We start from the raw sequence: 27,704 nt of genomic DNA on the forward strand, positions 1-27,704 counted from the left end.
AACGGCTCTAGTTTGAGCTCTGCTTTGTTCTGTGGCTGCGGTAACCTCTCCTTCTTTGGAGAATAAGATGTTAAAGAGCTTTTGAAAATGATCAAACCCTTCAGCTTCACTACTGTGATTAATCAATCACAGCTGCTGCTTTACAGCTCCTTGTTTTGATGTGTTTCAGGTTGTTCCAAAGTTAGCCCAGCGCAGGGCCAGTAAACACATTCCTGAGCCCTGGCAGGGTGCTGGGATGGAGCAAAAGCTGAATTTTCCAGTGCTGCACTTTGTTCAAAGCCAAGGCCGCTCAAGTCTATCGGAGAGAGCCATGGGGCGAGCCTTTTTCTTTGGCACAAAGGAGGGCAGTAACGAATTACTCATTCTCGCCGTTATTTTCTGCCAAAGAGAGTTTTGATCGGAGGTGTTTTGTCTAAGGAGCCTTGTGTGGGCCCCCCAGGCTGTGCCATGCTGGCACCGTGGGGACGCTGCCAGGCTCTCGGGGAGACCTCGGGAAGCGTTTTGGGGCTTTGCAGCCCCAGGGAGAGGAAAGGTTCCTGGTCCCTGCGTGGTAAGAGCAGCCTCCGTGCGGCAGGCATGTTTTCTCCCGGCCGGTGGGGAGCCGTACAGCCTGCTCGGGGTTTGGTTATCTCCCTTCATTTCTCTGCCAAGAGTGCAGAGCTCGGTCTCTGGACTGGCCTGGGGTTTCCCCAGTTGCCTGGGTTTGGGGTGATGGGGTGTGCTGGCCCCGCAGCCGTATCAGCAAGGCAGCTGAATGCCCCCGAAGCTGCTGCTGGATGCTGGCACAGAGCTTTTTCCAGCAATGGTGCGGTGTGTGAAAACCCTCGTATCCCTTTCTGGTGGCTGGGGAGCAGGCAGCGTCCCGAAATGCTCACTGGGTCAAGGAGCCACAGGCGAATGTGAAGAAAGGTGGCTAGTGCTCTGCGATGGACGGGGTGAGTGTGCTAGATGGTGAGAGTGTGCACCTTGAAAAATTTTAAAGGATTTATTCATTTGTAAGTTATTTCCAACATTTCTTGTGCTGATGCTGCCATTACGAGGGAGCATGGGATGCTCCTGGGAAATATATAATCCTAAAAAAAAAGTGAGGAAGAGATTTAAGAAATATCTCTTCCCTGGATGGCAGCTGCATCATTGCAAATATTGTCTGATCTGCCCTTCTCAGCACTGAAGTATCTGAGGCTCCAGGTGGCAGCTCTAAGGAGTTTGTGTCAATTTTGGAGGCTTAGATGCATGGCTTAAATGCTCCTTAGCAGTTGTTTTTTTTACAGCTACAGACCCAAGCAGGAACATGAAGCATCACAGCTCAGATAGTTTGTAAAACTGCTGTCAAGAAGATTAAGCTGGAAATGGAAAAATTGCTGGTGAAGTCTTTTCTTTTCTTTCTAACGTTTTTGTGATAGAGGCTGATTTAAAGTCCATTTCACCACCTAGGTGAGGCTCCAGATACCCGATAGCAAAAGTGCAGCAGTGTGGCTCAGCCAGCTACTTTGCACAAACAAAATCCCTGAGACTGCAAGGTATATTTAACAGACGCAAATCCAACTAAATAGACTCACTTCTTAAAGGTACTCCAGGCACACCCCCTTAGCGACCATCAGCCGTAGCTAATCTGTAAGTGCCTGGAGACCTCTTGCCCAGGGTACCAGTCAGATTTTGCTATTACTCTGTTATGTATGCAACATATGCTTTCCAATAAGGCGCATCGCTTAAGATACAGCATTTTTATCGGGCTCTGGCAAAGTGATACCTAGACAGCAGAGCTCTTTCGTGAGAGAAGCGGGAGGCCTGTAATCGCTTTGATCGGCCAAATGTTCAGAAGGGGAATGAAGCGTGCTTGGTTTACCTGGCTTTGGAAGTGAAGACATAAAGGAGCCTTTCCACATCTCGGCGTGCAAGACGAGTATCCCCCAGTTCCTCCAGGGTGCAAGCCCCTATTGCCTTGAGCTGCAAAGACCTTTGAGACATCTCCCCTCCCCTGCAGACACCCAGCACCCTCATCCCTGCTGAGAGACATTATGGGAACAGAGGGAGGTGAAGCAGACCCAGATTAACTGCTTTTCTCGTTGTTTGCGTATGCATCGCAGGTTGGAAATGTCACCCCACAAGGCTTGGAGCGCAACCTCCCTCTGCTCCATCGTGTCCCCATTTCTTAACTAACCTGCAAGGAGTAAGGCTCATGGGCTGGCAGCTGAGGTGCCTGCCAGTTCAGCAAAGCTGGGACAGAAACCCTCCACGGTGCCAAGCTGGTCCTCGCCCTCCTTACTTCGTTATAAGCAGAAAGGAGGGTAGTGAGATGACATTGCCTCTGAAGTTTTGCGTCAGCAGAGGGGAACTGTATGGGATTGTGCTTGTCTACACCCTGGTTTTCAGACCTTTCAGTCTGAACTCTGAAGTGGCTTTGCCTGGAGGATACAATAAGGAAAGTCAACTTTCTTTCTAGATTCAGCTCTTACTGGATTTCAGACTGGGGAGATTGGTTTGGTTTAAGCCTGGCTGTGTATTACAGACTCCTGGGCATGTGTGCGTGGTGCTGTATTAGGGATTGTCTTCTCATCGCGTGTGGCTTGCAGGGGTCTGCATCCCCCTGATTGCTCCTTTCCCTGTTTATTGCCTTGCCCTCCTCTGCTCTGCCCCTGGCCTTGGGTGCTTGTTCCAACCTGAAAGGGGGTTGTAGCGAGGTGGGTGCTGGCCTCTTCTGTCAGGTGGCTGGAGATAGGACAAGAGGAAACGGCCTCAAGTTGCAGCAGGGGAGGTTTAGGTTGGATGTTGGGAAAAATTTCTTTACTGAAAGGGTTGTCAGGCATTGGAACAGGCTGCCCAGGGAAGTGGTTGAGTCGCCGTCCCTGGAGGTATTCAAAAAGCGCATAGACAAGGCACTTCAGAACATGGTTTAGTGGGCACGGTTGACGGTTGGACTCGATCTTGAAGCTCTTTTCCAACCTAAATGATTCTGTGATTCTATGGTTGACTTCTGTGTCCCATCAGTCCTGCCCAAGGGAGGCTGTGACTATCCTTTGGCTGAAGATGAACCCGTCCCATTCCCTTTGGTATCTGCTCTCCTCTGGCCACTGCTTTGAGAAAGCTGTCCCTGCCCTTCATCCCCATGGGGGGGCTTGCCTCCCACCGTCCCTCGGCGCGGCACGTGGCGGGCGCCTGCAGCGCGAGGCGTGCTCGCTCCCTAAACCCAAAGGTATTAAAATAAGCGCGTCACCTGCAAAAGTATGAATCGGGAAATAAACACGTTTCCCCTGGAGCCTGCGATACCCTTGGCAGCCTCTGCCCTGCAAACCAGATTTACCCATCCGTGTATTTTCACACCGTTTCAGGTGCTCTGCTTTAGGCTCTGCATCGGCCAGCTCTGCCTTTCCCTGACCTGCCGAGCCTGCCCAAAGCCCAGGGCCTTTCTCCGGCCGTGGGAATCGGTCCTGGAGAAGCTCTTGCCGATACGATAGTAGGAGCTGGATGCGGAGGGAGGTTGCTGGAGCCGGTGCAGCCTTGCAGAGCGCGGCGGAGCCAATCGTTGCTGCTAGGGGTGGAGCTGGAGCTCCAGCGGAGCATCGCCCAGCGCCTTCCCAGCACAGTTGGCCTGGGCTGCTGGAAGAGCTGCGTGGGGAGAGGAGAACCCTGCTCGCAGCTCCGGCGTGCGCCTGCTCCGGCAGCATCGCTGGAGCAGCTCCGGCACGAAGGTACCAACGCATCCCCGGCAGGGCTTGTCGCTTGTTGCTTGAATCTGTTGATTAGAGTTGGAGGAAAGTTTATCGGGAAATGGGGAGCTGTTAAGGATAGCGTTTGCGGGGGGGGGGAGCAGCGGGAGGGGGAATCCGTGCCGCTCGCTGGGATCGGCTGCCGGAGAGGGTTTGAGGGCCGCTGTGGAGGGGGAGCCCGTGATGGGGGGTCCAGCCCGCGGCGGGGGGGGCTGGTGCCTGTGCCGGCCGCGTTTCTGTCCCCCCCCCCCCCGCCACGACCCGTGGCAGGCGCTGGGCGAGGGGGTCCGGCCCCGCGTTATAAGGGGTCTTTTCCCAGCCGGTCGGTGGGAACTCAGGGTGCTCTTCCAGAACGCAGGCACCCCCACAGCCCAGTGTGGGGCTGGTGGGGGGCGGTCCTAGGGCTGCGGGGTGCGAGCATGGGTGTCCGCAGATGCGGGAAAACGGCCCTATTCTCTCTGTTGCTTGGGAAGTTTGGAGAACTTCCCAAGTGGGCACCGCTTAGAGAGGAAAAGCAGGTTTCCAGGGAGGCAGCTGAGCGCAGGGGGCTGGGGGCTGCCGTCCCCGGGGACAGCCCTGACCCCCCTGCCCGCAGCACGGGTGGGAAGTCGGCCGCCAGCCTGTGCGGCCGCACGGTGCCGGCGAAGGGGGGATCGGGCCGTGCATCTCCGTGGGGCTGGCTGGCCCCACGTGTTGCGCCGGAGCTGTCCGTGGGTCCGAGAGCCCAAGCAAAAGCTGTCCCTTATGCAGCATGAGCGAGGTGACTGCTGGTTTGGGCTGCGTGAAAGATCTCCAGTAACCGGCCCTCGAGCCGTCTGAATTGCTGGCGATCTGTATCCGTTGATTAGTGATACCAGACCTGGGCAGTGCCCCCTCGGTTCCTGATGTTAAACATGCTCCGACGGCTGCCCAAAGGACAGCCACGCTCTCCTTTTGCCCTCCTCTGATGTTGAAGTGACCTTAGCGTGCAGCACTGGGTGAAGAAAAAGGTTTGCAAAGCCTTGAGGAGACGGTTAAAAATCGCCGGTTTACATTTTCTGCATGAGATTGTGCCGTTGGCTCTCGCATGAGCACGTGCAATCCATCTGCAAAACACAAACAACTGGCTCTGAAATGTAAGAGGTGAGCCCAGGGGAGCAGGGCGATGCTGCTGGAGAGGGGCAGCTTGGAAGGGGGGGATGCAGGGCAGAGGAGTTTCAGCTTTGGGGCTCTCGTCATTCCACAGGAAAGGGACAGTGACCTGGAGCATCCCCTGCCACTTCTCCTTGCACTCTGCTGTGAGGTGGGGAATGGGAGGGTCTTGATAAACAATTTTGTAAGAGGTATTTTGATAAAGGTTCCAGACGGTGACTCATCTACTGTAGGAAGGGACAGGAGGGAGGGGCAGTACAGGAGCTCTCTAGAGTGAAAACGGGTCTTTCCCCCCAATTTTATCAGAAGCAGGAGGGCAGGAATCCTTTATTACTCCCAGAGCAGAGTAGACCTGTCGATTATAAACCTCCTAATCCCAGTGCTCCTGCACCTGCTCTGGCACCTCCTGAATCGCTTTCCCTGGGGAGGATCCTGCCTTCTGGCTGCATCCTGGGGGGGGGACTGTTCCAAAATTTGGCTTGATTTCCACCTCTCCCAATTGATTTTATCTGTTCATTCTTAGTCACTTCTGAGTCACTCCAAATAATTAATCCTTGTCCGTACATAGCGGTTTGCACCCCACTTCTGTGTGTACCTGGCTGACTTGAGTGGGCACGTTTCAGAAGTCACTTCACTTGGCTCTGAGTTGCACTGTCTTAACTTTCCTCCCGCATCCAGCCTTCCTCCCTCAGGCTTTTCTGCCCTGCTCTGCCCTCTCCTGTGCTGAAAAGCCCAGAGGAAATTGAGTGCTGCTGCGTTTCCACTTTCCCAGGTGTGCTGTAGAGCATATACTACACCCCTGGCAGGCCTCCCTAGCTGTTCACAGCATTGCTGACTAGCCCTTCTTGAAAATGTGTTGTCTAGGTATGGTGACGTTTTGCTGGTATTTGCCTGGTTCTGGTTTATTTGCTGCTTCCAGTTTGGAAAGGAATTGGTGCAGCCGGTTGATCCGTGCTGACTTAGCACCTTGTTCCCAGTGAGCAGCCCAGCTTTCTCTCTCTGGGGGATTTATGGCTCGGTGTATGGCACTGCACCACCTGAGTCCCCCTCTTCATGCCCAGAGATTTACCTGGGAATGCTGATGGCCAGCTCTGGTCCAGCTATGGATTTATCATCCCTCCCTGCAGGGGTTTTGCTGTTGGGAGGAGGAAAAAATCCCCAAGGCCACCAGCAAACAGCCCTCACCCCCCCCATCAGTGATCAAATGTAGACAATAACATTGGGGATTTTTTGAGAGTTATTCCTTTGCAAGAAGCAACTTTTGACCAAAAGTTGGCATCTTTTTCAGATCCCTGGGTCTTTAATCAGCCCCTTTTTCACTGCAAGGTGTTCTTAAGAGTCGGGAGGGCTCCCAGAAGACCCTCGGAAATCGCTGCAAGGTCTGAGATGGCCAGGCAAGGTCAGGGCTCCTGGGGCTGCTCCTGGCTGCTCCTTGCACTGGGTGGCCCGGGCACTGTCAGATCTGGGTGTCTCGCTTTATCTGGGTTAAGCTCCCAAGGAAAGAGGTGCGACTTGAGATCCAGAACTGGTTTGAGAGATCAGAACTGGGCCAATTTCTAGGCCAAAATGGGGCTACTGGTGTTCCCAAGGGTGGATTTGGGTACAGAAACAGATGAAGGTCAAGGCTCCCACCTCTCTCCATTACACAGCTGAACACATAGGGGGTCATCTCCCTGACAGCTGCCGGGCAGGTAGCAGGACATATGGAAGCTTTATTATTCCTTACAAAGTGTGAAAAACACCCCTCGCTGACGAGTACTGGAGTTGCATAGTGCAGACGGGGCTGCCCCCAGGAATAGCAGCAGCTTCAGGAGATGAGGAGGAAGGCTTTCCTCCACGCCATGCCATCCTCTCCTCTGCAGAGAGCATTTACTGTGTTTGCATCCCCTGAAGGAAGGTTTAAGGGAGCCAGGCTTTGCTCTGTCGGTTTTGCAGCTGTGACCTTCAGGCAGCTTGTGGATGAGAGAGGAGAGGCACTGGCTTAATGGGATGGTGCATCTTTGCCCCTTTGTTTCAGCTCTGCGATTTCTTGGGCGCTTTGTTGGCACCGCACTCAATGTCCCCTGCCCTCCAGGGAAGGACGTGCCAAACGCTCCTTTCCAGACTTGCTGGGGCGGCGGAGAGGCGAGCCCAGGCAGTGCGCAGGTCGTGGGGCACCCGGACCACCCTGGGCTGCTGAAGGCTCCTTGTGCCCTGCCCAGGACGCAGCAGAGACCGATGCCCAAAGGGCATTCTGCTCCGTTCTGCAGCGTACTTGAGCATTTTGGTTAAGTGGGTGCTTATCTATAGGCATATATGCGTGGGTAAGTTTAAAAAGTCAAGAGGAATTAAATATGTATTTTTCTGGGCTGTGGCTTTTGTGGGAGCTGTGTATAGGAAAACAAAGTGTTTTCCAGGGTCGCTCATGCTCCGCTGTCTGCTCCTGCCGGCTCAGCCTGGCTCTTGCACAAGAGCATTTGGGTCTTTGCATTTCTGGTCACCTTGCAACAGACAGAGGCGACGATTTCTGTTCTCCCTGCATTTGCACCTTGTTCTGCTGACAGCTGCATTTCTCCTCAGCTCAGAGGTGTGAACGCTTCTACCTGCCACCACCTTCTGCTCCTGCAGAGCAGGAGATGGCATTTTGCAGGGGACTGTGGGGGGAGCCATGCCATTCGCTTCTTCATTTATTAATTAGAAAGAAAGAAAGTTGCAGAGAGATCAGATTTTTGAGAAAGACCAAGAGTTCCGAAATGCTCCCAGAGGATAGATCCCTAATTGCTCTCTAATTGCATTAGAGTTTAATTTGTTGTTGTTTTTACTGTAATGTTCCCATTTTTCTCGACAGTTTGCTTTGTTCCATTAACTAGAAATGGCTGGAGATGAATATTCTCAATATTAAAACTTGCCTGTTGTGCAATGCTTGACAGGTTTTAGGCCTTTAACGTGCTGGCAGGAGATGCTGGTGGCTTAGCCTGCGTTGGCTGTCAGGCTCCCTGCGCGGGGGAATTCACGCGTGTGGCGCAGCATTTGCCCCGTGACGGCGTTTTGCCCGTATGTGCAAGGTTTGGTCCTGGGAGTTTTTGCAAGATGCTGCAAATCTGGTGATACCAAGTCAAGGGTCCAGCCTGTAAGGTGCTAACCGCAGGGACCCGCGCAGGCGGTCACTGGCCGTGCACCATTGCCGGGCACCCGGGAGGATGGGACGGCTTGTGGGATGCTGCCCCCGTGCCGGGCAGATGTGCTTGAGCGGAGGACGGGGATGAGGCAGGGGGGAGAGGGCTCGCACCGGCTGCGAGGGGCTTGCTCTCGAGCTGGGCATCGCTTTCGGAGGGAGGCGGTGGGAGAGCACCCCGTCCCACCTCGGGGTGTGCGTTGGCTCCAGCCCCGTGTCCCCTCGGCACCTGTGGGATGAGAGGGAGATCGGAAGGCGAGTAGGGGTTGCTGTCCTCCTTCCAGCGTGTGACAAAAAGCTGAGCCGAGCTCGTCCCGGAGTGGCTCGCGAGCAGCAGCACTTCAAAGGGCTCGTTTAATCCATTTCTCCAGAGCACAGAGGGGGAGCAGGTTTGGAAATGCAACCAGGAAGCTTCAAAAATGGCTTTCGGGAGCTTCATTTGGAAAGCAACAGGGAAGAAGAGTATCGCTCCTCTTAATTCCAAAGCAGAAATATATTTATTTTGCCTTGTTAAAGGGGATATGGGGTAGAAGATGTAGTTAAGCTCGGACCTGCTTCTTGCCAGTTCACGTTTGTTGGTGAAACAAATCCACAAGGTGGGAGAGTATAAATAAACCTTTCCGGTAGGTCAACCTCTGCACTTGAGGTGTCACCTGTCTCCCCCTCTGATCTACTTGCTTATATATCATATACATGTTACTTGCTGGGGTATCGCACAGGGTACCCGAACAAGGCCCTGACTGCCCATGAGCTGGGTGTGATGGAGCTGCGCACGTGCCTCTCAAAAAGCCGTATCGACGCTAGGAGACGCGGGGAAGTGTGCTGTGACCTTAAAACTGCTCCTAAATTTGATCCAGCCGCTTAAAAACAGTGGGTGGACTTGGTGGCAAAGTGAGACATTGGTATTTAAAGCTGTCTTGAAGGATACAGCCACAGACATGACACCCAGCAGCTAACTGCAAACGAGGCACATACTGGTTTCAAAATTACATAAAGAAAAAGGGAAAAGCTCTGAGCGCTGGATCTGCAGCACCCAGAGTGGCTTGTTGGAAACCTCAGGAACAGGGTGGAATCGAACACCCGCTGCTTTTGAAGCCTTAAATTAATTGGTTAAACTCCCTGTTGTATGGGATGCCGTGCAAGCTCCTCTATTATTTGAAATATAATAAGCACACGTGAGCTGATGGCATTAGCGAGAAAGGCAGAAACTTGCGTGGTCTCTGTGCACAGCTAAGGTGTTCAGGCTGGCACGGCGCGGGTGCAGCGCGGCCACCCCCAGCCCCGGGCTTCGATCCAGATCGCGGCGTGGAGGTGCTGCCCATCTCGCCCGTGCCTTGAAAGGCTCTGGGGCCCGTGGACGCGCCCACGCGCTCTTGGTGAGCAAGCGGGAGAATGGAACGATTAGCAGGATTTTACCTTCCCACCATGCCAAAAAAAAAAAAAAAAAAAAAAAAAGTCGAAATGTTCGTGTGTGCATGCACGTGCCCCCGGCGTGTCGGGTGGCTGAGCTGGCTCTGCAGTTGGGTCTCACCACAGCGGAGTGGCCGCGGATCCGGCATGGTTCTCTGCAGCCCCGGCTCCTGCCACGGCCACGCTGGGAATCACGGCAGGCTACGCGCGGTGCTCACGAGTGGCGCTTGTGTCCCCGCAGTCAGAGCCAGGCTGAACGCCGGGAGCGTTTTCGCCTGCTCTCAGCCATAACCGTGCATCGCAGGACGCTGGTGTCTTCCACATCCACGCTTACCGCCTCTTGGAGCTTTACAGAGTCCTGGCTTCAGCGACGGCATGTGGCAGAGAGAGAGAGAGTTTAGCCTGACTTGAACTAAAAGCTAATTAATTTTGTGCTTTCCATCCTACAATGTCACTGGTGAAAGCATCGAGATGATAACTGTGGATCCAACTGCTCATTTGAAAATATTGAGCGATGATACAAGTTTATGACAATATTACTTCCTGCCACCAGAGATGCTTCACGATACTACTAATTGTAGCAATAATTAATCCGTCTAATTTTCAAGCACGCGGCTGTAGTTCACAGGAGCCTGGCAGGGATGGGAGCCACGCAGAGTGCGGGGACCTGTTATTTTCTCTCTTTAATTGTCAGACGTTTTTACTGCAATTTCAGCTTGCCGTGCTGAGGTGAAGAGGCGCCGGGCTGTGCCCCCCCCGCCATCTGCGGTGCTGCCCTCGCCTGCTCCTGGGGGCCCTGGCTCCTCCCGGCGCAGACTGGGGGTTCACGGGGGATCCCCCACGTGTGGGGACGGGGCGTCAAGACAGAGGGACGCGAGGAGCTGATTTGTAGCGTGCGGCTCCAACACCGGGCAAGAAATGACATTGCAAAGCAGGATGGAGCCGAGTTTTCAGTGCTGTCTACAGTTATCTTCGCTAATTTGTATTTATGGAACTCTTCAGGAGTTTCACAGTCTCCTTCTGCAATGCAGGCTGGTTTGTATTTCAGGCTTTTTCAAATTACCAAGCTCTGTTATGGTTGCAGAGCGAGCTCTGTCGCTGTTTGTGCTGAGGAGGTCGTGGGGCTGTTTCGTATCATCTCTGCCAGTTGATGCAGATCATGGTGAACCCCATTACATTCAGTCTTTTCAGGAATAAGTCCTGTTTTAATGAGCATTTCATTCTCATCTGGCTCTGATCGTACCAGGTGATGCTTTACTTTGGCAATTTGGTGTTACCTGGTGGATGCTTTCCTGTTTCTCAAAATCCTCTACTGCCAGGTCTAGACCTCTTTGCTTCTAGTGGGTGGTATAGCTGAGATGTCTCTTCGGTCTGCTTTTTTGGAGAAGTCTGCGCCTTTTCAGAAGTTTTGGATCTGTGTGCGCGTGATGCAAAGGTATTTTCCTGCCCCTACCCAAAACACAGGGATTTTTTTGGTTTTGCAGAACAGACGAAAAGCATTTTTCAGCCTCGTTTCCTCTCTAGCCAGAAGGGAAGGCTGGTGGCCAGGACTGAAGGATAACTTACAAGCCCCACTTTGAAAACCGATGTTGTATGAAACATGTTAACTTGTTTTAATGCCTTTCTATTGCTTCTCGGTACCACAGGGGTTGCCTAATAAATACTGTAGGAATAGGAGTCCCCGGACTATGCAGAGAGAGGGAGACCTTTCCAAGCCCTTTTCCAAGCCCAAGAGTCAGAGCCGGTCTCTGAAAGGAGCAGCCGGTGCCCAGCCTGGACCGTGCCCGACTCCAGCCCTTCTGCAATGGCAGTCTAATTTCTCACTGACAAAAATAGACTAGTTTGCGTTTCTGGAGACCTTTTCACACGCGAAGCTGGAGCACTACAATGGGCATTGATGAACCATTTCTCATTGCTCATCTGTTGGTAAGGGACAGAATAGTGTTGTGTTTGGTTTTGGTTTTTTTTTTTCCAGAGGGGAAAATGAAGCATAAATTATCCAAGTGGCTTGCTGAAATGCTCCTAAATACAAGACAGGTATGACATAAAAGTCCAGCATGTTTCTGCTCCATGTGGATAAGCATGGGAGATGCTCCTGCTTCTTAGAAGAGAATGAATGCAAACAAAAGAAGGGTTGTGTTTTTTCTTTTTTAAATCGATGATGGGCAAAGAAAAGGCTGTAGGAGGGATGTAAATGTTTTATGTTTTACTTAAGACAAAGCTCCTTGTTGTTTGCTGTTGCACACAAAACTAATTGACAGATTACACGATAATATGAAGAAATTTAACGAAATCTGCTGATACCCTTTAAAGGATGTGGAATTTGGATGTGCAATTAAATTAGGCCAGGGGTTTAGCTGCTCCATGCTAACTAGGGGACTTAGACACAAAGCATTTGCATTCCTGGTGTCTTGTTTCTAAATCATTTCATTGACTACAAAAAGCTCTGCTATAGCAGGGGAGCTGTAGCTGAAGGGAACAGAGTCCATCAATCATTACAAGTAAGGAGGGTTCCTGGCCAACGCTGCTTGGCTGCCTCAGGGAGACCTGGACTCCTATAAATCCTCACCGGGTGGCACTCGGTGAGGCAGCTCCAGCTGGCAAATATCGGGAGCTCGGGTGGCGGTGAGGATAACCGGCAGCATCTCTGCTTCTGCTGTCGCTAACTTCGTTAACCTTTGCTGGGCAGGGAGCTTTTAGTGCTGTCAGCAAGCAAGCAGTGACGTTAAACTGGTTTGGGGTTAGTGCTGTTGAGGCTGCACCTGGTTTTGGTAAGAGGTGCTTTAGCTTAGCCACCTAGGCCAGCATACAGGCTTTTATCAAGGAATCCAGTATTAAAATAATCTCCCATCAGCGATGGACAGATCTGTTCTCTGAAGACTTCTTCTAAGCTCGTTGCCACCTTACATGGCTTTGCCTCTTGGGTTTCTGAGCTGAAGCTGATGGGGAATGACAAGCCCTGATTATGCAAAGTACCAGAGGCTACGAGCTGCAGGCACGGGATTCAGCTTGACTCGCTTCCTCCTGTTTTGTACGTTATTAGGGAGCCACAGGAAAAAAGTAGGTCCTGCTTATCCAAAAATAAATGTGGCGTCCTGATTGTAATTGCGGAGAAAGGCTGGGCGGGAGCCGCTCGCCGCCTTCTCCCCCCGCGTCGGCTCCTGCTGCGGCTCAGCCCTGGCACCGACCCGCAGGGCAGGGACCGGAGCAGGGCAGCAGCAACCCCCCGACTTTCGGGGTGCCCGCAGCCTGGCAGCGTGGACCGGGCTCCGGGGAGCCTTGGAGACTATTTATGCCTCTTTTTGTGAGAAACCACCGTTTCCATAGCAACCCATGAGCATCACATGGTAACCCTGGCTCCGCAGCATGGGAGCCTGCAAGGCGCCTCGCTGTACCCCGTCCTCCCGGCCCCGCGACGCCCCGACGCTTGCCGGGGTCCCTGGGGGGGGATGCGGGTCTCCGGAGGGGTGCGGGGTCTTTGGGGAACGTGGGTCCCTGGAGCTTGTGGCTGGGGACATGGCGAGAGCTGCCAAAAATGCGTCCCTGGGGGGTAGGGGTGGGAAGAAGTGCGGAGGGGGGAGCAGTGGGAGGATTTAAAAGGGGAGGCGACAGGAGGGAAAGGATGGGTGCCAAGGCTTCGTGCCAGGCTGTGTCAGACCAGGCTTCTTCCCCAGGTTGGGCTTGGCCGGGGTTTAGTGGAGGGGAATCTGATTCTGCAGGGAGGTGCCAGCGGCAGAGACATCCCAGGCCAGGGTACCTGGTTCTTGCCTGTTCCAGCTCTCCGCATCTCGGTACAAGCGAGTCCCCTCTGCCATCGGACTTCATCAACCCCTCCATCTCAGAGTGCAGCCTCTGCCGAAGCCTGCATGGGTCTGTTTTAGCCCCTTCTTTTAGGAGGTTTCTGGGCTGTCCCTGCTGCTAAGGGGCCAAGCCGTGCCACCCAGCCGCGCTGGAGCGAGTGCCGGAGCCCCGTCCTTGAAGCGTGCAGGATGCAGAATTGATGCCCTGAGGCACGAAATGTGATTGCTCTTCGTTCAGTTCCTACAAACTTTATTAAAGCAGTCACAATATATCAATTTCCTTTTTAAAATATATTTTTACTCAAGTCAGCACATGTTTGCAATTAAATCCTGCTGCACGATGTAGTGTGAATAATTAGGAAAATGCATGTGTATAACCGGATACGTGAATTTGTAGGGAAGGGATGCTGCCACTCTCAAAATTGCAGTGTAGCTCCCTTTAAACTTGGCAGCATCCTTCCTTCATCACCCCTGAGGCAATTTGTGGCAGGGAGGGCTTGTTCTCTGCTGCACAAACAGGTCTTTCCTTTGCTCTCTAAATCTACGCGCCTGTAATTTCCTCGGCTCTGCCCTTTGTTCCAATCTCAGACAGGCAGTAGGTCAAAAAGGCACCAGCTGGATTTTACTGCCATGCATAAGCTCGCGTCTCTGGCGTTTGCTCTTGTGCCAAGCGGGTGCCGTGCTGCGTGGCGCGGTGCTGGTCAAGGGATGCAGAGCACCGCGCGCACCTGGAGCCTTGGCCTTGCTGCTTTTCTGTCTGGAAGGCGTCATCTGCCCCTCGTGGCTTCTCTCTGGCCAGAAAGCACTGTTTTTCCTAACACGTTGATCATTTTTTTTTTTTTTTTATTTCTTCCTTGGTTTTGCTATTTATAAACGGTACCTCGGTGATGCCTGTGAGGAGGTGGGAACATCTGGCAGCTCCCCTCCCGCCCTGCTCATGAGTCTCTGTGGAATTCAGCAAGACATCCCTGGTGAGATCCTGCTCCTGTGGCTGAATCCCACGCAGAGGAGCGTGCAACCGGTCCCTCTTTCCCTGCGCCCGCTCTCGGGGTCCCACGGGCCGTTTCTCGCCCCTTGCGTGGAGCAGGGCAGCGCTCTCCCAGCGCACTCTCCCCTCCACGGCGTGAGAGCTGCGAGGCTCCTTTCAAAAGCATCGTCTCCGTCCGTTGAGAGGACACTGTTGCTGTCTGAGCGTCCCTTTCTTAGTCCTGTTAAGTAGCGCGAAGTTGGGCGTTTGGGATGCTCGGGTTGAGGCTCGCCTGCACTGAGGCTCCGTCTCCTCCGTGTTGCTCTCTGCAGCCTCTCCTCTGTGTTTTGACACATGCAGCAGACACGTGCAGGATCTCTCCTGCTCCCCAGCTCATGCCATACACAATCTTGTTCTGATTTTCAAGGCTCCAATAAAGCGTGTCAAAATGCATCAAAGGCTGAATGCAGTACTGAAGCAAATTGACTCTGGGGAGGATTTCAGGAAGGGAGGGAGTAGGGAGATGGCAGATAAACCCCAAACCAAAGGAGGATTGCAGGCAAGGTGAAGCGTGGCAGAGGCGGCAGATGTGCAGCACAGCTGGAGGGATGTGGAGCATCTCTTGGTTTGGCAGGAGAACAGGAAAAACTGAAAATAGCACACGCATCTTCTGAAGGTGTGGCTCGTAGCGAGCTTTTCATGGGTAGGGACACTGCCAGCATCACCTCTGGGATGCAGGATCATCTGGGCTCCGTTACGTCGCTCACTGGCGAGGGCCCTGTCCCACCTCTGCAGAGGGAGAGCAAGCAAATTCAGGTGCTGGTACCGGCGGAGACCCCAGATCCTGCGGCTGTGAATTCGGCCCCTTGCACCAGGCTCAGGGTGGGCTGCGCAGGGTGCAGTTGTCACTGTGGGACGGGGCGTCCCATCCTGGCTGCTCCTTGATGTTCTTCCCTGGGGAAAGCTGGCAGTCCGGTGCTGCTCTGATGAGCGGCTCTTTTTTCTTGGTAGCCGGCGGTGCTCTCCGTGCTGGGAGCCTGTTGTGGTCTCCAGCGCCCGGAGCACTCCTTTCTGAAGGCGAGAAAAGCAGAAGGAGAATTGCGCTCGTGGAACAGGCTCAACCATCCATCATGCTGATAGTGCTAGGAAATAAGGCACTTCAAAAGGCAGTATTTTGCATTTCTTCAGATGCTTTGTTGTAAGTGCAGTGACAGAGTTGCTGAAAGCACATTAATTATTAGTAAAGACTTTTTTTTTTTATTGCAAGACAAATTAAACAACAGAAGAAAACAGGAAGTGTTACACGAGATGTTAATCCATGGGAGAGTGACAGCAGCAAAAGCCGCAAATAATTCATAACATGAAAATCAGGACATTTAATTTTTGGCTTCTTATTTGCATTTGGCATTCATGCACATGCTCAGTTGCCACTTCTCTAGTGCTCCAATACGGAGGTTTCGGAAGCTGTTAATTCTGGGAAAGGTGATTAAGGCCCTTGAGAGTAAATTGGATAAGGGACCACAATTTTTTTCTTTCCCCTTAACTGGAAGAAACCGAGCTGCTGAAGTCAGTGCTTTATCATAATAGCGCTCCTTGTCCTTGATTGTACAATAGGAAAAATGAACCTGTGCAGAAATTCCTGGTGCATCACAACAAGGAGGTGATCCGAACGAGCACCTCGGTGGCAAGGTGATCGAACACCTCCGCGGGGCAGCCCTGGCACAGGGCGAAGCACGCTGGCGTGTGCCCAACACCACGGGTGGGCCAGGCTGCGGGGCTGATGCGCCCCAAGGTCTCAGATATGCTGGTGCAGAGGCAGTTTTTCTTGTATCGGCTGACGATTCTGGGTCCGTGCACACGTGGGAGTGCGTTTGCCCCAGCATCATTGCAGGCAGGGAAGTGGGTCTGAGCTGTGTCGGGGAGAGCAGCCCTGCACACAGGATAGCTTGGGGGATGCTCTCCTAAACCTGGTAGCGGTGTTTGGGGTAGGCTGGCATGGAAATTTGGCACTGAGAAGCAGTGATTTTAAAAAAATTTAAAAGAAGTTCAATCAGAAAGGCAGGAACGTAGCTGGAAGCAACCAGCGGGAGGCATGGCCAGCGGGGACGGTGGGAAGGAGTTTCCTTCCCGCAGGTGCCGGTGCTTTCGGCGGAGCGCGGCGAGGCAGTGCCCGAAGCTGGGCAGACGGGCTCAGCTCTCCCGCTCGCCTTTGGACGTGTTGCACAGGTCGTTGCCGCCTTCTGCTCCGAGTCCTCTGGGTCTGCGGGGCCTCGGCTGGGTGAGGAAGAGGTTGGGTGTGCGGCTCTGCGGTCGCAGCAGCTGAGTCAGCAACTTCTGGGATGTCTGCCTGTAACTTTTATACTTGTACCTGAGGCATGTGTTGTAAAGTTTAGACAGCGGTTACCCGGGGACTTAGCTCTGGTCTCAGATTTAGATCCTTCATTTGCCGTCTCCATTTAACACGTCCCCTCCTGAGCTGTTGCTCTAAGTGCCGTGGGATCTGCCGGCGCGGGTGCTTGCAAGTAGCGCAGGAGGAGCGTTTGGAAAAGCTGCAAGCCGTCTGCTTCTGACAACAGGCTGGTTAGGCGAGGGATGGTTCTGCGTTTTCAAACTCCCTACCCTGAAATGACACGAAGTTGTCTGCAGCTTCTCAGGGTTTTCATGGTTTTCTGCTTATTGTTGAAATACAGAAATAATTGACAGTGAACAATACCAAGGTTAGTCTGTGAAGTGATATAAAAGGCAGAACTTGGAATTGGAAAAACTCTGTCTTGTTCACGTTTGTCATGTACTCTGGAACTCTTGCTACCAGTTGTGAATTTCCCGTTATTAAAAGAACTTCTTTTCCTATTCACTGAGCTCATTGCTCAAAAAAAGGGGTCGATGAACTTGATAACAGGGGGTATACAACAATAAAAATAGAAGCGGCTTGCTGAGGGAAGATTGCCGGAAAGCAGATTACAACAGTATTTATCAGAAACATGATGGGAAGTATTTGCTAGCAGTGACTGCAGACTGTGCTTCTGCTCCTGCCTCGTGAGTGAGGACCCCAAGGGCTGTCGCAACGGCAAAGGGCTGCTGCAACTCGCACCCGTCCAGCTGGTGTTCTAGCCCTGAGGTCCTGTAGAAGTTTTACTGTCCTGGCTGGGTCTGGATTGGAAAAGCATTTATTGCAGGTGCACTTCCACCTCTCTTCTTTGTGACAGGTATACGTTCAGCATGTGTCCGTGTCCGGTGGGATTCAGCTGGTGCAAAGCATATCCTTAAAAAGGAATTTGGCTTTGAATATGTCTCTGATGTTAATATGTGCGTTGCTGTCCTCTAGAATTTAATGCAACTTAGTTAGCATCTTTCTAGCAGTTGCCAAAAACTGGAGTCAGCCCCATCAAATTGATTTTCATTAAGCTGTTATAGTCACTGAAACTGCTGAGAAGAATCGTAGCCATATGGCACAAGGTATTTAAAATGAAGTCTCTTATGACACAGTTTGCCATTCCTGGAGATGCTGAGCTGATATGTGCAGAGGTTAGTGATCTCAAGCGGGGAGGGGGACCTCGACATTTGAATGCCAGCACAAGAGGCAATAATAAACCCCACTGAAAGGAGACAAAGGGATCGGTGTTTGTGGTGGAGGCCCCACCGTTCGTGCCCCACCTGAGGAGGAGAAGACCAAGAGTTTTGATATTTAGACCCTGATGTGCAGACCAAGTGCTTCTGCTCAGCGGAACGGTCTCAGTTCTGCTGCTAAGGCTGCCAGTCACACATTAATTCTTCAACTCTCAGCAAGAAAAGCCTCTGAGAGCGTGCAGGGAACATGTCCCTCCTTGCTCAGCATCTGCAGTTCTTCTCGGGCGTCCTGGAAGCGCGCGGTACTTTACAGTGGTGGACACGCTGAAGGCTGATGGCTGGCCGTGGAGAAAATCCCTCCTTTCCACTCTGCTTTTTGACAAAGACGAGCTGCGTAGTGAGGATCAGCCAAAGGCTAGTCAGTTCTAGGAGCTGTTTAGGCACTTGTAGGCAGGGAGAGTCGGAGTAGAATTAAGTGATTAGAAATATATAAATAGGAATTGCTTATGAACTCCCTTTATGATACTTGCAGGCAGAAGAAGTTAATAAATCACTGCTAGGATTGACCCACAAAGCGATACTGCAGAATGTATCTGAGACAAGACAAAATGGGGGGGAAAAAGGGAGCTTTTCTGGAGCGGGAGTAAAGCACTGTTTTTAGGTCAGGTACCCACACAACAAAGCTGTTTTCCTTTTCCCAGGGCTTCATGGCTGGAGCCTGCCTCTTGCTGCAGAGGGGAGCCCTTGCAGTTATGCACAGATGCCATCAGCCGGCCACCTGCGGTTGCCTCGCTGCGGTTACAGCATCTCTGTACCAGTCCCTTTGTAGAAAGCAGACAGGTCCCTCGTTTGGTTTGTGCATCGTTAACAGGGTCTCCGCATAGATCACCAGGGAAATACCAGCCCTGCACCTTTCCTGTGGTCTGCGTGCAAGACCAGCCGGTGGCACCGTGGGGACCGTGGCAGTGAGAGAGCCTGCTTTTAAAACACATGGCGTGGAGATGCGTGTGCATGCATTCATTTCACTGCATATTACCTTGACATCCTTTTGATGTACTGCTCTAGCGTGTTATCTTAGAAAGGAAAATAGAAGAGTAGAGAAAAAAAACCTGTTTTAAGAAAAGCAAAGGAACCAGCTAACCGCCACCAAACATAAAAGTTCTATTCAGAGCCAGCAGGTTGCACCAGCTGAGTTTAAGGTGTCTGTCCTCAGGGAGGGACTCTGGGCAGTAAGCCTGTATGGGGGCTCTCCAGCAACAGAGAGACAATTCGGAGGCTACTGAGGAGGGGAATAGACTTTTGCTCTTCTCTTGCATTTATTTGGGACAGGTAAAAGTCTGTTTTCTCAAGTCAATAGCTGGTACTTGAGTTTAAACTTGTTCTCAGGCTGTCTAGGTTTTAGTGGCAGCTTTGCAAGGGTGCGTTGTATAAATGGGTGCTGGTAGTGGATTGCTCGTGTGGAAATCTTCCTTGCTAAGGTGAATCTATTATTTTTGTCAAACCCTTTGTAATAAATTTTGCCCAAAGCAGTTATTGTTACCAGAGCTTTCTAATTATTTTAAGTAGCCAAGCTTACATATGCTTGAATCCTCTCTACTGTTTAGCCTAATATATTCATGCAAAAGCATGAAGGAGGCTTTGCTTCCATTTATTCTCCTGTTCCGCCTAATCCCCATCCCTCACTCCTCTGCCTTGCTGTCCTTTTCATCACTATTAAAAAGCAATGCATGCAAAACCAAGCAGTGAAACCCTCTGCCAGGATCCTAAGTATGAGGAGGACACTCAGTTACATTTCTGCTCCCTGAAAAGGGGACTCTGCCGTCCCGCGAGCTTTAGCAATCCTGGGCTTGCTGCTCTTCCTGGGAGCACAGAGAGCTTTCGGGGAACCGTGATCTCCTGCAGCATCACCGCTCACTTGCGCATCCAGTGCTTGAACCCAAAGAAAAAGACCTGGTCCCCAAACAGCACCGGGGGGGAGCAGGGTCGCCCCGTCCTTCTGCCAGCGGTTGAAGGAGAGCGTGACGACCCAGAGACGGCAGTGGGACCCGACAAGGTGCTTGAGGAGGTCCAAGCGACCTGGTGCCTGGCTGTCCCGCTGCGGAGAGCGGGGCGAAGGCAGCCCAGAGCTGCTCCTTGCCGAGATGCTCGGGTGACGGCCGAGCAGCGTGGTCCCGCCGGCAGGGAGGGTTGCATCTAGTTCTGGGAGCGGGGCAGGAGGATGGGAGCGAAGCAGTTGTTGCCCCAAGTCACGGCTACGGGTTTTGCTCTGCCGGTAAGGGAAGGGACGTGGCGAGAGACGCTCTTCTTTCGGGAGATGCGCTGGGGGCACCGGGCACACGCGGCTGAAGGCTGGTCCGGTGGGAAAGGTGTGGATCGGGTCAGACGGTGCGTGGTGGTAGGAAAAGGCAGTTGCAGTAAAAAAGAGCCTGAGCTGAAGCGAGCGAGGGACCGAGTCAGCCCTCGGTGGGACCCCGCGGGTGCTGGCATTTCGACGAGTGCAGCTTGTGCTCCCGAGTCAAAGCAGAGTCGTTGCCAGATGCCAGCACTGGCTGAGAGCTGCCAAGTGACCTTAGCCAAGGGCCCGGGGCAGCAGCGGGGCTTGGGTGCTGCTGCCAAAGGGGACGAGCTGTGTTGTGGTGGGAATTTACTGTTCGTTAAAACTCTGCTTTCCGTGGCCTCGTACAGCAGGGTGGGACCGGCCGGTACTCGAGTCACCTGCAGGGACGGCGCACTGGGGACGCTCCTGTCGCGCGTAGTCTGTAACTGTGCTCTCGATGCATTCATTACTTGCGGGTCTGCCATTCCAGAGGGACTTTATTAGGTAACTTGAATAGTTATACATGAATCATGCTGCGTAACATTCACATTGTCAGCATAATAACTGTATTGACCTGTTGTGATGCATTACATCCTTGTGTAGTAACAATGGCATATAAAACCTAACAGGCAATATTGAGGCTAACAAATCCTATACCTGTATCAGAAGTTACTGCTTAGAGAAAAGACGTTAAATCCTGTTCCTGGATAAGCCTGTTTAGCCCCTGCTGCTATAGAGGGGGGACAGACAACTCCATTTGTATGCACATATGTTAGAGGCAGAATAGACTTGGGATCTGTTATCAGAGCATGAAGGGCTAAGCTAATACTGAGCAGCTTTTGATTTACTCTGATTTTTGCAATGAGAGTTTATACTGTGGGCATGGCAAACTGCATGCAAATAAGGCAATATTACCTGCCTCTGTCTTGGTTGCTGGATTGAGGTTTAATGAGATTCTTTGGTTTGCTTTGTGTCAATCTGCTATATTTAAGTGAGATTTCTTCCCCCCGCTTTATTTTGCCTTTGATGCAATTTTGCAACGCTTCTTGTACTCCTAAAAGGGTCTTTTGGTGTCTTTGAAAGTTTCTTAATGCAGCATTCTCTAGACAGAGTAAATGAAGATTAGACCTAGGCAGATAGCAAGAGAAAACAAGCAAGTGTCTGCAGAATCAGAGAGCAAGGGCACCAGGAGAGGAGCTCTGAGATTTGTGTCTTTTGTCTGGTAGACCATGAATACCCGAATAAACCTTTTCCTGGAGCTGGGGGCGAGTTGGTCTCTCCAGGCTGGGAGCGTCTGGTGTCGACTCAGCTGCTCGTTTTCATAAAACGTGCAGGGATCTTAATGCTTGTGAGACTGCAATACGTTTGGGGGTTCGGTGCAACCACCTCGAGTGCAGCAGCTCTTGCTGCGGGCTGGCAGGCAGACGTGCACAGAAAGCCTCATTCCCCGAGCCCAAAGGATCCAGCACTGTCGGCCCAGGACGGCGTCTGGGGGGGTCTGAGACGTCCCCAGCCCCGAGGCGGAGCGAGTGCTGCCCCGAGCTCCGCTGCGCAGCCCAGCAATGACAGGTCTTTCTGCACCCGATTGTTTTTGTCCTAATGAGATCTCATAACTTTTTCATTTCCATGTTGTTTTTCTTCCTAATCAGTGGAATAAACTCTATAAAAACTGTATTATCAGTCTTCATTATGCCCAGGTTTGTTATAATTGTGAATTAATAGACTTTATCGTGGCATTAGTCAGAAGGAACTGGCCTTTATTTTCCCTCTTGAATCGTACTGGGGTTTTTTTTTGTTTTTAACTATCCTGTCTATGAAGCTACTTCTGGTGTTTTCTGGCTCTGCCTGGGTTCAGTCTTTTGAAAGCTTCAACCTTCCTGATATGCACCTTGGTTATCAATTCAGAGTTGGATACCTGCAATTGCTTGCATAACGAGGAAGGTGTGAACAGAGAACTAAAGTATTCCTGTGAACCAGATCACTCGGCGAGCTGTTTTTGTAAGTGCAAGTGTCCTTGTTGGAAGGTGTGGGGAACGCACGAATATTTAAACAGCTGCTTGAGAACAGCACAGCCCAGTAAATCACTCAAGCAATTTCCTTCCATGTCTAAATTGAGAAATATAGCAGAGCACCCTTCCAGCTTAAAACCGCCTTACTGCAGGTTGTAATGATGTTTGTGTTTTATAGAAAACTCTTTATCGGCTCTTCCATATTGTATAACAAATGGTTAAGCGTGTTTCGAGCCATGAGTGATATATGCTACAGCTGGTTATGTACATGGTATTTCTAGATATGAAAGGTAATGGAGAAGAACAGCCGTTTACAGCTGTAGCTCACACGTGAAATACAAGTGCAGAGCAGCACGGGAATCCGTGCCGTGTCTGCGGCCGAGGGTGTTCAGCGGGTCGGGTGCTCTTTGGGTGCAGGTGGGGACGCGGGGCCAGGGGAAACACCGCTGGTCTCCAGCAGTGCCTGGGGGCTGCTGTGGGGCGAGGACCGAATGCTCGGCACGGGCTGGTTGTGTGTAAACCCGGGGACTCCGAATCGTAGATGTTGGCGTTGCGGTGGGGACCGTCTGTGTTTCGCGTTCGCACCCGTGTAAAGTTGGTTTCGTTCCCTCGCGGCGACGAGAACCGCTCGACTCAAGCGTTGCTTTGCCCGTGTCTCTGTAGGGACCCTCATCAAACATGCCCTGTCCTGCCTGCCTTTTGTAACTGATTCTGCTTGTTGTCTCTTCTCTCTGTCGTGAACAGATGAAATCGTCCGACATCGACCAGGAATTATTCACTGAAAGTTACTGCAAAGTGTGCAGCGCTCAGCTAATATCTGAGTCCCAGCGCGTGGCCCATTACGAGGTAGGATGCTCTTTGGTAACTCGGCTCTGTCAGTTTGTAACTCCTCTGTCGCTGCCTTTTCAGCTGCGTATTTTACAGGGCGGCATCAGCCGCTGCATTCCCAGGGAGCAGCAACACCAGCATTTAATGTTCCTCCCTGAAAACTCAAGATTCGAAAGGCTATCTTTACTGGTGGCGTCTTATTCTGTAAATGATGTCATTGCAACGTTGTCTGCTGCATGTCTGTTTTTTTCTTCTGTCTAAATTTGCAAAGTCAGGCTGCAATTTGAACAGGACCGAAAGCTAGTTTTCAAAGAAATATAGTTAGCGAGGAGATCAATTAACAGTTCAGCAAAACGAACTCAAGTTTTAATATTAAAACTGCTGCACTATGGTTTCCTGAGTAGGAATCACTGACTGTGCAGAGAATAGATTAGTATTTGTGAATGTATTTAAGCACTTAAGAGGTAGGCAAGCAATAAACAATTAGAACGGATATATTATTAGAGACATGTTAGAACAGCAATTAACAGCACTGCATATCTTCAAAACAAAATTAAATAAATTCTTATTAAACAAGGGAGGAAATTACTGAGGGATACGCTGCTGTGAAATTCTTCGAGAAAGGAAACCCACTGCCTCTCCGTGTCTCGGCACCTGCTCCCCGGGGTGTGGGAAACGTGCACCGAGCAGTTCTGCAGCGGCGCGGCGTAAATCCTCGTCGCGGTGAGGGGCTGCCTCGGCGTTAACCCAACAGGAAAACAGCAATTTTCTCATTCGTGTCCCGATGAAGAGGAGGGCGCAGGGTCACTTTGCGTGATGGTTGTGCACAAGGGGTTGGAGTGCAGTCAGGCACCCTTTGCATGGTATTAGCTGTGTAGGGAGCAGAGGACCGTCCTCCCCCAGCGATGCCTGGCTGTGCGGTCAGTGCCGTGCGGAGCAAGGACTTGTGATACGGTCCAGCCTCTCCTGGAGGACTCCAGGAGAAGCGGCGATGCTTGTGGAGAGGCTGGCGATGAGGGACTTCTGCACTCACGGGGGCTGTGTGGCTTAGCTGCCTTTTCCACCTGCTTTTGGATACGCAGAGACTATCGGTGTCTGTAGTGTTTCAAGAAAATCAGAATCTGTGCTAAGAGGCCTGGAAGATGAGGTTTTCCCCAACTTTTGCTCTGATTCGAGTGTTTATTGATGTGCAATGGGTATACGGGGGAGACGTTTGTCTCAGCGTGGCTAGCGGAGACATGCAAGAAGCTTAATTAACGTACGGTATCCAAGGATGCTGTGCGACATTAGTAAACAATGTGAACAATAACGCACGTTTACTTGTAAGGCACCTTACGTGTCTGTTTTGGTGAATTTCTTAAGACACCTCCTGTAAACGCTCCCCTGGCTGCCCTCGGTGTGCAGCACAGATCCCTGGCAGCCGCTGTGAAGTCTCAGGCTGCAGTTTTAGGGACACCTTCCAGATCTTGATAATGGGCAATGCGGATGCCAAATCTTGTCTACAGGAGGCAGAAGCATTGCCGCAGAAACAGGAGTAGCGACTGGTGAGCGACGGGGTGCTCAGCCAATCTCTTTTCTCCCGCGCCTGTAATTGTAGGTATGAGCTGAATCATTAATTCACAGCAGATGTTTTTGAAATGTGGAAACAACACGGTTTTCTGTTGTGTATTTCTAGCGTGAGGTGGTGTGCTCATTTGTCATCCCCTGTGAAATCCCAGCAGACGCTGTAGACATTCGGCACAATAATGTTATTACCTAACCTTGCCCGCTGGGTTGCATAACGCGAAGCAAAGAGATGGAGAGAGCGAACCGGGCAGGGGGGGCTGGTCCGGCCCCGGCCGGGGGTCTCCTCTGGTGGTCCCGCAGGCTGAAGGTGCCTCTGTGCCGCGCTTGGCCGTGTCCCCGCAGCAGCCTCTGCTCTCGTCGGGGGGGCTCGGCGCTTTGGACCGTCTGTCCCGGTCACCGCTCTGGAGCGTGCCGCACGTTCTCCTCGTTCCCCGGTCCCGAGAAACCCGCGGACGCGGTGAGAGGGCTGAAGATCTGCCCCGAGGTTTTACGGGGAAGGTGGTGCTGGGTGACAGGCAGGAGCCCTCGCTGGGCGCAGAAGAGCCGTGCCCTCGACGTTTTCCTCTGCGCGGCCGATGCGCGAAGCCTTCGGGCTGCCGGCAGCTCGGTGCAGCATCGAGTCTTGCGGGGGAGGTTCCCGAGTCCGTGTGCTTTGACTGCAAATGTGGACGGAAAACAGCTCCGCAGCGCTGCTGGCTCCTTCCCGATGCGAGCTGGATGGGGTTTCGAGAGACCTGAGCAAATAATTTGTAGTGAGTCACTTGTTAGGAGAACTTGGCCTCTTTTTCTAGTCAGACGCTGGCCAAGCAGTATGCGATTTCCCCACGTACGTTAATCATGGAAAATTATCGGAGAATAATTTCTGCAAACAATTCTTGCTCTGATGCTGTTTCATTAGGAGTTTGGTCTGAGCATCTGCCCTGCAAATGGAGAGGGCTGTTCTTTCTGCCAGGCACCTGCTTCGAAGGTGTTTCTCTTCCCTGGAGAGATGAGCAGATCAAGTCTATGGTCAGAATGTTCACTTTTATAACATCAGGATTTGCAACACACTGTTCTTGTACAAAACTGTGGTGTTGAATGTACCTGAGCTCCATCCTGCCCGAGACTGCCAGCCCTTGCTGCAAGCCAATTAGTTAATAGCAGGAATGTAAAATTCACTGTTTCTTCCTGATTAAAAAAGTAGCTGGTCACAACTCTCACACCTTTTTTTTTTTTTTTTTTTTTTCTTCTTCTTTCTTTTAAAAAGCACTCTCTGGTCAAAACTGATTCTTTTCATAGGGAAAAATACCAACTTCAGAAGTCTAAATTTTATGCAAACAAATTTTCTTTTAATCTTCTGAAGTTGCTTTGTTTCAGCTTTTTGATTGAAAAAAAATACCGTCAATATCAAAGCACACAATAAAACCACAACATAACTGAGCTTTTTGCACAGAGCAAAACTTTTCATTTTGAATTGACTTGAACTTTATGGGGAAAAGCGAAACACTGCAAAATAGAAATTCCATACTGGTACGGTACATGCAGCTTAATCAAAACAGTTCAGCGTTTCCACCCCGCTCAGCGTGCTTGCTGGTGTCGGGAGAGCCGCCTGGGGAAGCTTCTCGCACGGCCTGGATCCCGCCGTGCTCCCGAGCGTTCGTTTCCTTTGGTTTTCTGAAGGAGGCACCAGCCGATGGGGAGCGTGGGCACTGGTGCGCCTCGGTGCTGGCGCAGCCCTGGGAGCTGCTGGGGCTTTGGGGCTCCGTCCGCGCCGAGAGGCAGAGCAAAGGGGTGTGCGAAGCAAGCTGAGCGGTGCGCTGGGCGCTCAGAGCTGGTGAGGGTACCTGCAGAAGAACATACTGGAAACCAGCAATCGCAAGCTCCCGGACCGTGCTGGTACTGCATCTTCCTCCGTGGCGTGGTTTGTTTTGGTCAGCGGTGCCCTTACTCTTACCGAGCTGGAGCTTAGAGAGAAAGGGAATTTATCTGCTGCCTCTCTAGTGCTGCCGAATAAGATCCGCAGCCTTTGTGCCAGGCACTAAAATCTTGGCTCCTTTGTGCATGCAAAATAAGACATTTCTCTGTAAGAAAATAGAGGGAAACAGCGTATGAAAGGGGGATGTTTTTATCTTGCCAAACAGGAATAGTCGGTTCCAATCGCTGTCTTGTCTCCTTCTCCAAATCATCAACCGGTAACTCTTCTTTTCTTCTGCGCTACTTTGCCAGGAATAAAAAATAATTTGATGTCAGTCGCACAATATTAAGTGGTATTATTTCCAAGGGCAAGTGTAGAGGAAAAATGACAAAAGAATCAGAGTGTTTGCAGCACATTTTTGCTTCCAACTTGACGTACAGCAAAATACTGCCCTTATTTTATGTGCTTTGTGCAACTGTGTCTCTGGCTTTGTCTGATATGTCTGCTGTGCCTTTGCTCTCCTTTCCAGCCCCGTGAAACTGCCAGGTACTGCTCTTCTACCCGGGATTCACCTTAGGGTAGAGCTGATCTGAGTAGCTGGCCTTGGGATATTGACTCATAATGAAGTTGCAGGTGCCCAAATGAGAAAATGCCTTAACAAGCTCTCTGCATACTGTGATGCTGAGTATCACAGGAGGTTGCTTTAAAGATATCGGTTAGCTTCCACGCAGCGGTAAGTAAGAGATGAGACCGATCTTACCGGTTGTTGTCAATGCCTGAAAGATTATGCATTTGAATATTTTAATTCTTAAAGCAAATGAATGTCTTAATTTGTCCCCTGAAGTATCAGAAAACTCCCTTCCCATTTCTGCTACTGGAATAAAGCGTCCAAACACGGATGTCTGATAAAATCCCCGCTAGGTAATAGCTTGCTGTGCTGCTGTGATGTGCCAAGCATTTCTCATGTGCATTGGCTCTCCCTTTCCCCCCACGGAAGGAACAAAGAAGAAACGGGATGACTGATTAGATAAAGAATCACAAAAAAGGGCAGAGTGATGCAGTACGCTCCAGGCGATCGCTGGCTGCATCAGGCAGGTGGTGGCCAAACGTGCGGTGCTGTCTGGTGGAGGGAGGGTATTTCAAGCCTCCTCTCTTGCTCGTTTGCCCGCTGTCAGGTGTGGGGGGACAACCGGCAGACCCCTTCCAGACGGGACGCTTGATCTGCACCGGCTTGGGACCAGCCTCTTCCCGATGCTCTTTAATTGTCGGTGGCATCGGCCGGCTCCTGCGGCGTCCGTGGAGCGGGGGGATGCCCGGGTTGTGCCACGGCGGCTCCTTCCTTCCTCGGCCACCT

General features: G+C 51.7%; 1 protein-coding gene across 2 annotated transcripts in view; it reads left to right on the top strand.

Moving 5' to 3' along the window:
• Positions 1-3,563: 3,563 nt before the first annotated feature.
• The window catches only part of ZMAT4 (zinc finger matrin-type 4), a 69,206-nt gene continuing 45,065 nt past the window's right edge, over positions 3,564-27,704 (top strand). For both annotated transcript variants that reach the window (XM_030034708.2, XM_030034709.2), the window contains exons 1-2: positions 3,564-3,689; positions 22,807-22,908. In XM_030034708.2, coding sequence (XP_029890568.1) covers positions 22,807-22,908 — 102 coding nt within the window. In that variant the 5' untranslated portion in view covers positions 3,564-3,689. The remainder of the gene's footprint in view (positions 3,690-22,806; positions 22,909-27,704) is intronic.

This window comes from Aquila chrysaetos, chromosome 13, assembly GCF_900496995.4.
Source record: "Aquila chrysaetos chrysaetos chromosome 13, bAquChr1.4, whole genome shotgun sequence".
In the NCBI taxonomy this organism is placed as follows: Eukaryota; Metazoa; Chordata; class Aves; order Accipitriformes; family Accipitridae; genus Aquila; species Aquila chrysaetos.